This window comes from Aphanomyces invadans (genome assembly GCF_000520115.1).
Source record: "Aphanomyces invadans strain NJM9701 unplaced genomic scaffold supercont1.64, whole genome shotgun sequence".
In the NCBI taxonomy this organism is placed as follows: Eukaryota; Oomycota; class Saprolegniomycetes; order Saprolegniales; family Verrucalvaceae; genus Aphanomyces; species Aphanomyces invadans.
The window spans coordinates 31,343-40,870 of record NW_008580209.1 but is presented as its reverse complement, the minus strand read 5'-3'; the positions used below and the strand labels follow the sequence as shown (position 1 = coordinate 40,870).

The window sequence follows — 9,528 nt, the reverse complement described above, 5'->3', positions numbered from 1 at the left end:
CATTAGGGCAGCCCCCTCTTGAATACCAGTGTTGAATTTGCCTGTTGCCTCGAAAGGGTTCGCGGTCGGAAGCCGCGTTGAACGAAGCACAGCTGGTCATGACTTGAAAATCGCCGAGCACTTTAGTCCGTCTGTATCTGTCGTTGAGTCTCGTGTGCCGCTCGAACATGAATGGTACCGACGACCGATTCTCTCGAGGAATAAAGCAAAAACACGTGGGCACTTTGCATCGATCGCTAACGGGGTGGATCGATCATGCCCATGGTCTCACTGATCGGTCGGTATTCATCATCCTAGGCATGTGCAGCCATAGGTGGTACAACCAAGCAACCCCTCTCTTACTGTTAGGTCAAGTAGAGTTTGGTCTGTCACAACCACGTCGCCAAACCTTTATAAGTATGGCTTTTTCACGCGCGGGGTTTTGGATTAGGTGCGTGATTGCGCATTGAAAGCACCTTGAGTCTGAAAAATTCTACTCTGGTCCAAAATAGTTTCTGGGTACAACTTCCGATAGGTGAAATTTTTCTACATGTCGCCCGACTAAAGAGCGATTGGTGCACTAGAATGCTCTAGTTCTTTGCTCTGATTGGGTAGTTTATGAGCGTCCTAAAACGCTTCCGTTCATGGGATACGGGAAAAGTGTCGTGTCAATTCGTCCAAAATTCGACCCATCACCCTATTCTCAAAACGCATCTTCATTTTGCACACGAACAGCAATCATTTATCTCGCTTCTTTAAACCATGCCAATGCACCCGCCATCAGCACTGCCTACTACCCACGGAACCCCGATGGCCCAAATGGCGGCAAAACTCTTCTCGCCATGAATAGCGCCACGCCATCTATGAGAGCATGCTTTCCATCGCGTCCTGTGGAGCACTGCCTTTTGGTGCCATCTTGCAGCTTACCAAGCACTGTAGCTTCCACTCGGATTTTTTGTCGCGCGTTTGGCTCCGCGGGTAGCGATCGTCCCTAGCGGGCCACATTTGAGGCAATGTCACACTGCATCCCCGAGATTTACCTCAATTTTCTATATTTCTTTTGACTTCGAAGAGTATTGTTTTCTACAGTTGTAATATTTTTGGTAATATTGGACGATAAAATTTTAGTCGCGATTCGGCAATGCCCCATGCGTCGCGGCAGACGCTGAGAGCTCTACATCATGCGTGCTTAGGCTTAAGATTCTTTCAAAGTCGCAGTATCAGTAGTGCACTCGAACAATTGAGGACCTCTTCGATGCTGTGGAAACTTCGTTTTATGAATTGCCTGTGGACACGTTGTCAAAAGCATTCATTTCCCTTCAAAAGTCGATGAAGAATTGCGTCAAAATACACGGTGGCACTGATTATAAGCTCCCTCATATGAAGAAGGATGCGGTGATAACTGACGCCACAATGTTTAATGTGGTGTGCGATGCCTACAACAACGAGAGCATCTTGAATCATTCTAACTTTCAACTTGGCAAAGCGGCAACCATGGAGGCACTTCTGAATTATCCAAGAACAAGGTCTCTTGGCAAATGAATAGAGGAGATACATTCTATTTTTGGCCGCCTTTATTCGTTTCTGGAGTGCACACAAACACTAAGTTGTTTCGGCATCGAGTCCAATAATTTACTAGTAAATAATTTCAACTCTACTTGTTCTTTTTATTTAATTTTGCACAGTTTCATTACAAAGGCCAATTTACAAAAAATCAGTTCACAATTCACAAATTTGAAAAAATGCGATAAAGACCATTCCGGTGTGAAAAGAACCATTTTCATGTTAGAATGCCCTCATTCGAATCTTTCGATGTGATCACGGTTTTTGCTCATAATTTAATCAATCGAAGGCACACAACAACACAACTACTTTGGACCAGTTATGCATTTTGAAAAATCCGTTCTTTGACTGAATAGTCGTCAGTACCGACATAGACCGAGCCTGTACTTGGCCACATATTGAGCCATTAGAGCTTGGGAGCAGTAAGTAACGACATGAGCAGAAACTAAAATATTGGAAAAAACCCTCTCCATTTACAATATAACTGATCACTTGGTGACATCAAGGTCGAATTGATGAAATTTTTGATGTCTTACCACAAGTACCACCAATGCTTCATCCAAAACGTACGCGTTTGTCAACATAACTATCCCACAACGGAGGCATACGCTACTGGCAGTGCATCGATAAATGCGCCCAGTGCATCGTGCCATCCATGCGATAGCCACACTCGGCTGCCATGTTGGCCGACGATGCGCATTTCATGGAGTATTCAGACCGGAGGCTTGATTCGAGAGTACATCGGTGCACTCCACACATGTCCTTGTGGATTCAGTGATTCTGCCAAGGGAATCGAGCGAGGTCGAGAGGTGTCTGAATTGCAGATCGATCTCCATCATGCATCTACCCTTGCCGCCATTGTGTCGGCTTCACTAGCCTTAGACAATGGTGCCCCCACAACCACGTCGAAACCGCTGGCGACTCCGTGGGTCGGCCAGCAGCAGTACTTGCGGGCCTAAAGCGTCGGCGACTACCGCGTCCAGTAACGACGTTTTTGACGGCGGCGCATTGCACAGGGGCCAGATTCCGATGTTTTGAGGTCGCACTACTTGGGACTTCTGACGGGGTTGTGGCCATGGCGACCAAGGACGTTCGACACCCCAAGTACTCGTTGCTCTGGACCGCAACATCACAACCATCCATCGTGGTGCCGTTTGACGACGTAGCTGCATGTATGGGGCTATGGGGCGCAGCGTCATTTGGGGGAGGTTCAATCGAATGTGCTCAAATCCGTCAGAGCCAGATGTGTAGGTCAATATCAAAGAGGGGCCTGTCTGGCCTGGTCGATTCCTCCGTGCTGGCTGCGGGGGCCATGCAGGGGGAGATTTGTGCCAAAGGGACTCGGGAGGACCATTGTCCATTGAGGAAAATGGCACGGCGCGCTTCGTGGAGGTGGTCAACTGGGGCCTTGGTTGCAATGATTTGAACAACCTGACGTGTATGCTCAATTGAGCGCCACCCGGGCTTTCTTTGGACCGTACTCGAAGAAAAGGAGCGTCCGCGTGCCGTCCGTAGTCCGCGACGACAGCGACGGAGTGCCTGGGCTCGGCAACGACGTGTGGCCCCCGACTTTGATCGAGACAACAAGACGTCGATCAAAGATCACGGTGACCAAAGTAATCCAATCGCTACCAAGCGCTGGATGGATCGTGACGACGCTGGAGCTCGGATTCCTCTAGACAAGGACGAGTCGAGATGGGAGGAAAGGAAGCAAGTCGATGCAATTCGGAGTTTAAACAAGTCCTTGGCCATTGAAGTAGCATGGACTGGTCCATGCATCCTCAATGGTTTCGACCTTCCGAGGAAGGCGACCGGTAGCTCCGTTGCGCGCTTTGCGTAGGTATACGGACATGGATTTTGGTACATTCTAGAGCCTCGAGTTGCTACTTCTTTGCCATGGCGAGCTTCGCATACGGCGTGCCGCTGACGATGAGCACGCTCGTGTCGTCGGATGGTGTGGATTCTTTGGCTGTGATGTGCAGATGGGACAGCACTCTCCACTTGCTGGCGACTTCGACGTCAAACGTTGTAATAGCCGTATTGGCCAGATTCACGCGCAAGTCTAGCAGACGAAGCCATGAATGCAAACGCCAGCAAGGTAGCGACAGAACAAACTTGTAAATGGAATGAGCGCGGTCGGAAAATAGGCAATCGGGTTCCCGTTGGCTTGGATTGTAGTGAGGTGGTGGCACTTGCCCAATGTCTCGGGAAGGATTTTCAGCGCGTTGGAGCTCACGGCCAACGTAACCAGCTCTTTACAGTTGCCCAGAGTCAACGGCAGTGATGTAATTTGATTCCCTCTGCGAAAGATGTCATATTTGGAGCGATCTGTGCACGTCTAGCCTACCGGACATTGAGCTCGACGAGGTCGACGCATTGCCCGATCTCGTCGGCGACATCCTCCAGCTGATTGTTGTCCAAAGACAGCACCTGCAGTGACGACGCTGCCCCGATCGTCGAAGGGATGTGTTTGATGCGATTGTTGGAAAGGTGAAGTATGTTCAATAACGGTAGCGTCACAACGGCCTACGCATGCCGTTGAATGCTGATAAGCAGAGTCGCGTACGTCAGGGATGGAAGTGAGCCAGTTGTTGCTTAGCCAGAGCTCCTTCAAATGACGAAGACATCCAATCTGCACACATCAGACTGGAAGTTGCGTGCGTTGGCCAAAATGTATCTACCTCGTCGGGAAGGTGTTCAAGACGGTTCTGTCCCAAGTCGAGGATGCTCAATGGAGTGGATTCAAGAAGGCCAATACCCTATGTAAGTTGATCGGGTGAAAATGGACCGCGGTTGCACAGAAATCTTGACACACCTCGATCGATGTGAGTTGGTTGTCGTACAGGGAGAGCTTTGTCAATCGAGAGAACGCTGGAATGTTCGCTGGAGTGCACAGAATGCGCAGGTTTCCTTGGAACTCGCTTGACCGGCGTCCGAGCCGCATCTGTTCTCGTGCATCCTTTGGGTCGGCCACGATCTCCGCCACCTTGCGCAGGTCTTTTACCACGAACATTGCGCGAAGTTTTCCGAGTTTCAAGACTGAAAAGCTGTAATTAGTGTGACATCCATGCAGTGTATATAAATGATTCATTTATTATCTTGCGGGAAACGTAGTCGCCCAATTCAAAAATCGCCAGACGAACCTTCGTTCGACAACCGGGCAGTGGCTTGAAACCCTTACGTGCCATTCACGCACGTGCATGCCCCATCCGGTGTGCCGCGGAACAGGGTCGTTTGCGGGTGTTCGCGGCTGCATGATCCCATTTGATTTGGTGCAAGACAGGTAATGTTCTGCATGGAGAAACAAATTTTGAGGGGCAACTCCAGCTCTAGCCAAAGCAGCCTTCATGACATTGTATACTTGAGCTACAGAGTATTTGCATCGTCGTCTGAGCTGAGCATGCTACATTGTGGTCAAGATCGTCTGGGTGGAGAAGCGTCAGTGGGCTTGGCGTGCCATTCCACAAACGCTTGTGCGTCTGCTTCCACTGGTCGGTGTCGGCGTAGCCGTGGACAGCGGCGCCTCCAAATGCCACGATCGTACAACGTTCTTGGCGATGAGCACGAGAAATTGAACAACTTGCCAGCATTTCACACCATGAAACCAAAGGCAAAACTGTATCCGAGACACTCCACACTGTACAGGTAAAACGTTGTGTGTCCTTCCGATGCAGAAGGGAAGCACATGCGCATTGTTCAAGGACGTGCCGTGTGGTCCCGCGCATTTGTCCTGCGAGACTGTGCATGCGACCAGAATCAATTCATGAGCCGTCGGTCGGCGGCGCTTTCGTCTTGTCAAGTTGGTGGAAGGTCGATGATCTATTTTAAGAGGATTTTTGAGCTCCTCTCGAAGAAATGAATTGATGCAGGATATTCAATTATAGAAGTATTTTTGAATATTCCATCGAACGTTTTCGCGCACTCGGAATTCTGCGCATCGACGGTGTCGATGGACCCGGCGACAATGGAGCGATACGCCGATGTACGTAAGTGTCCTCGGGGATGAAATGCTTATGCGTGATGCTAGTGGCTGGATGACTTGGAGAAGTCCGATCCAAAAGCGTACGCTCAGTTCATCCATGACATGCAGGAGAAGATGCATGGAAATGGGGACTTTGGTGCATCGGCACCGCCTGCCATGAATCCGCGGGTGCCTGATCAGCTCAAGTTTCCCGGAAACAAAGTCATGGAGCGAGATGGGATACAGGAGCAGAAAGAGGGTATGTATGTCGACGTAACGCCGGGCTTTGTCATGAAGACGACAGAACTGCAGTCCAAGACAAAGGTAGTTTCTTGTCATGCCGTGGGCGAATTCACTCACAGACTCCATCGCGTTTGCTTAGTTGTTTGTCAACATTTGCTCATCCGAGCACATTCAGATCTTCTCCAAGAAGAAGAAGCTCAATGAACAAGGCGAAGAGCAAGAAGGGATTCACGTCCCTTTGAGCTTGGGGCCTCCCCACGAAGTCGTTGATCATGCACAAAAGACTTGTTTGGCAATCGATGTCGCCGTGAACCCAGGGGTACATTTAGTTGTACTGCATTGTCGTTTCTCGACCTAAAGGCATCCTCTAGGTCTTGGACGACTGCAAGAGCGACCCGACCTTTCGCCACTTTGTATGCGAATTGGCGCTGCAATACCTGGCCGAAAAGTACAAGTTTGCGTGCGACCCCCAGTATAAACTTCCAAAACTCGCGTATCGTGGCACGCTTCCGCCTCCGCGCCATTACATTCGCAAGACACAAACGCCAGTCATCCAAGAAGTAGATGTCCCTGCGAAGCCAAAGACTCCAACTCTGCCGAAAGAACTTCAGACGCCGTCGTTACGCTTGTTTGAACGCGTGTGTTCCTCGAATGAGCGAGTAGATTGCACCGTCGCTCCTGCATGTGAAGGTGGTCCACTTGCCACTGTCGAACGCCTTGCTGCCTCACCCACCGCGTTGGTGGCCGTGATCGAGTTCTCTGATGACTCCGCTCTCGTACGTCTTTCACAAGCTTTACGTTTGAAGCCCCATTTGAAATGAATGTCTTCGTGCAATGCCCTGCATTCGCCTGATCTTGTGACTGGATATGGAGTGGCACTCACCTGCTACTCAAGGAACTTGACGCCATCGATATCCAATTGAACGCAGAGTGCATGGTTATTGCTACGACCGGCTACCACGACGTCGGTATGTTTCATCGCGTTTTCAATTGTTGTTCGACACCACGTTTGATGCCTTCTCTTAAGCCCCGCCCTTATTCACTTGAATTGACCATTCTCCTTTCATTCACGGGTGTTTCTAGTGCGATTTTTGCCATATCCCGTCCAAGTGGACGCTGCCAAAGCTACTCTGATTGGATCTGTCGTAACTCTTGACCTGCCAGTGGACAAATCGTGGGTCCCTGCCACAGACCGGGCTGGTATGTGCTGTATCCCACTTGATTCAGTGTATTATGAACCTTGAGAACATGTTGTTAACCGTGTCGTGATGGCTGCAGACACCGGATCTGCACCATGGCTGTTGGCCCAAGCTCTTGCCCAGGATTCGCCCGCGGTAAAGTCATATATCCACACTGTCCCGTGAAGATGGTGACCAATGTCAAATGTCATAGGTACCTCCAAAACCCGCAGAGAGATTTCACTTGGGCGAGTTCACGACGTCTCCATCGGCAGATGCTCTTCCTGTCAAAGTACTTCATGGACGCTTCAATGAGTCCTTCTTTCGTATGTCTATATCCTTCACGTAGGAAGACGAAATCTTGCCGGAAGATCGATTCCACCAACGCGACATGATGTCAATGCATATCTTGGATCAACGCCGCCGCGAGAAGGATCAAAAGGCTGAGAAGGCCGCGAGAGAACACGCCAAGCGCAAGGCCGAAGTACAGCAAAAGAAAGAAGCGGCCAACGCAGCAGGCAAGACGTGGGCCGAAATGTACCCGAACGAACCGGAAACGTCCTTTATCGATCTGAATGATCTCCTCAACGACAAGCCAGTCGACCCCCCGATGGTCACGTCCGCGACAGCTGAAAAGGTGGCGAGTCAGTGGAAACAGCAGGCGGACGGGGTCACGCAGCTCAAGAGTTCCCTAGCATTTGAATTGCTCGACTAATACACAGCTCCTCCTGTGGAATAGGTTGGTATGAAACAGCACGTGGCGTCACAATGTATACTAAACGAATCACCCAAGGTACCATCGCAATGCGTCATGCAGATCAATGGTAGAAGAAGGCGTAGCGACGCGATTCCCCATGCGCTTCGTAGCATGCGATTGCCCATTTAGACTATTCAATCGAAAAGAAGGTGGGCATGGATTGAAAGATTGGTGCAGAATAGGCTACGACGCGGCGTAGTTTCGTGCCCCAAAGATGTTGGACCCGACTCGGACAAAGTTGCTGCCGTGCATGATCTACAGTCATTCATGAGAGAGAGGACGCAGAGGAGGCCAACTCACCGCTGATTCAAAGTCATCTGACATGCCCATGCTCAGCTGAACCGACGCCTCGTCCACGGACAGTGCCTTGGCCACCTCCGTTCGACAGGCCACCAGCGACTCGAAGCAGTCGGACGTGTCGTCGTCAAAGCGCCCGATGGTCATGAGACCGGACAGGGTCAAATTCTCGCAACTACCATGGATGTGCGCGGCCAATTCCACGCAGTCAGCGGGCGGGACGCCGCTCTTTTGCACCTCGCCTGCGCGATCCTCAGTGAAGAATTGGACAAGTGAGTCGTCTGGACGCACCAGACGTGTTGACCTGCACCATTACTCGCAACGGACTCCCGGATTGCTTTTCGCCCCATGCTTTGTCCAGCTTGTTTGCGAGCTTGATCGAGTCGACAGTCTCAACCATGTACAGGTTAGGCACTTCCTTGACCAGCGTCTTGACTTTGTTGCTCTGCAGATGTCCAATAAAGTGCCACTGAACATCCGACGGACACAAAGGTGCTTTCTCGACGAGTTCTTGGATGTAGTTCTCTCCGAAATGCCGCTGATCCAGCGCATAAGCGGTCTCGATGTCCGCCACAGGTTTGGTTTTACTCACAGCTACCAGCGTGCACTACCATCAACCCGTTATTGTTACAAGCATGAGCACGACCACAAGACCAAGTCTATGCACCTCTTGTTTCCATGGACTCGCCGCCAGCAACTCCGAGATACGTTGACGAACATGCTGCAGATTCCGTGCGACGCCGCACGACATAATGTTTCGAAATCCCTCGAAGACCGTTTCGTTCGTGGTGGAACAAAATGCCATCCCACCTATCCGAAAAAAGGCAACATCCGGAGGATTATCCGGACACTGGCTATTATTGGAGTCGTGTGTTGCCAATGCATTTTTATCAACCACGAACCTCACTTAACGAACCATTGCTCATGCGCATAGTGCTTGTGTTCATGCGTTCTATGGTGCTCGCCACCCATAACCTTTCACTTGGCCAAATTGGGAGGTGAAATATGTTACGAAATTTGGAACATTTGAGCAAATGTTTTGAAATGTCCACAATGTCAATTTGCTGAGGTGTCAAAAGAGTCGCGTGAAAAATATTTCGAAATTTGTAGATTCGATGTTTGAGCATATATTTTGAAACGTCCCCACTGTCAATTTCGATTTGCTAAGGGCTCCTCTGGATACCATCAATTATGGCATAAAATGAGGAAAATCTCCATAAAGTGGTAAAATGATAAAGGGTCAAAACTGAGATGTCTGGAGTCCACAAAATCCAAGGAAAATATTCCAAAATCACAGCCAGAAAGTTCGCAAAATATGCCAAAAAATGGACCAAAATGGTCCATTTCTCTTGTAGAGAAAGTGCATTACATCATGTCATTTCGAAAGATTGCTTCCACCACACCAGAGACAGATGGCTACGCAGCGAGACATCGATGGGGCTTTGGAAGGACGACTTGGACGTTACATGGTTGAAGGAGCTTGTGCACCAAGCCATTGTCCTTGGCAAACGTGCCCGAAGTGGATACAAGAAGGAAGAGTGGCAAGCGAC

At 49.9% G+C, this 9,528-nt stretch overlaps 3 protein-coding genes across 3 annotated transcripts; 1 reads left to right on the top strand and 2 right to left on the bottom strand.

Annotated features, from left to right (window-relative positions):
• Positions 1-3,425: 3,425 nt before the first annotated feature.
• Positions 3,426-4,571, bottom strand: H310_14237 (hypothetical protein; the record flags this gene model as incomplete). Its single annotated transcript, XM_008882048.1, has 6 exons — positions 4,358-4,571; positions 4,224-4,301; positions 4,109-4,174; positions 3,890-4,068; positions 3,658-3,842; positions 3,426-3,604 (listed from the first exon to the last, which is right to left on the bottom strand). The coding sequence occupies exons 1-6, from the start codon at positions 4,553-4,555 to the stop codon at positions 3,426-3,428; spliced, it is 885 nt and encodes a 294-aa protein (XP_008880270.1). The 5' UTR covers positions 4,556-4,571.
• An 880-nt stretch (positions 4,572-5,451) lies between these two features.
• Positions 5,452-7,803, top strand: H310_14236 (hypothetical protein). The gene is made up of 9 exons (XM_008882047.1): positions 5,452-5,524; positions 5,570-5,827; positions 5,886-6,065; positions 6,118-6,522; positions 6,642-6,714; positions 6,830-6,946; positions 7,025-7,080; positions 7,139-7,216; positions 7,274-7,803. The coding sequence occupies exons 1-9, from the start codon at positions 5,492-5,494 to the stop codon at positions 7,637-7,639; spliced, it is 1,566 nt and encodes a 521-aa protein (XP_008880269.1). The 5' UTR covers positions 5,452-5,491; the 3' UTR covers positions 7,640-7,803.
• A 61-nt stretch (positions 7,804-7,864) lies between these two features.
• H310_14235 (YggS family pyridoxal phosphate enzyme) lies at positions 7,865-8,729 on the bottom strand (the record flags this gene model as incomplete). Its single annotated transcript, XM_008882046.1, has 4 exons — positions 7,865-7,936; positions 7,982-8,220; positions 8,270-8,585; positions 8,646-8,729. The coding sequence occupies 4 exons, from the start codon at positions 8,727-8,729 to the stop codon at positions 7,865-7,867; spliced, it is 711 nt and encodes a 236-aa protein (XP_008880268.1).
• Between the last annotated feature and the right edge of the window lie 799 nt (positions 8,730-9,528).

Bases quoted from the DNA above. Each gene is read 5' to 3' on its own strand.
- H310_14236 (XM_008882047.1), top strand. From the start codon at position 5,492: ATGGACCCGGCGACAATGGAGCGATACGCCGAT. The intron at 5,525-5,569 runs GTACGTAAGTGT...GCGTGATGCTAG, and splicing joins CAATGGAGCGATACGCCGAT to TGGCTGGATGACTTGGAGAA. The intron at 6,715-6,829 runs GTATGTTTCATC...GGGTGTTTCTAG, and splicing joins GACCGGCTACCACGACGTCG to TGCGATTTTTGCCATATCCC.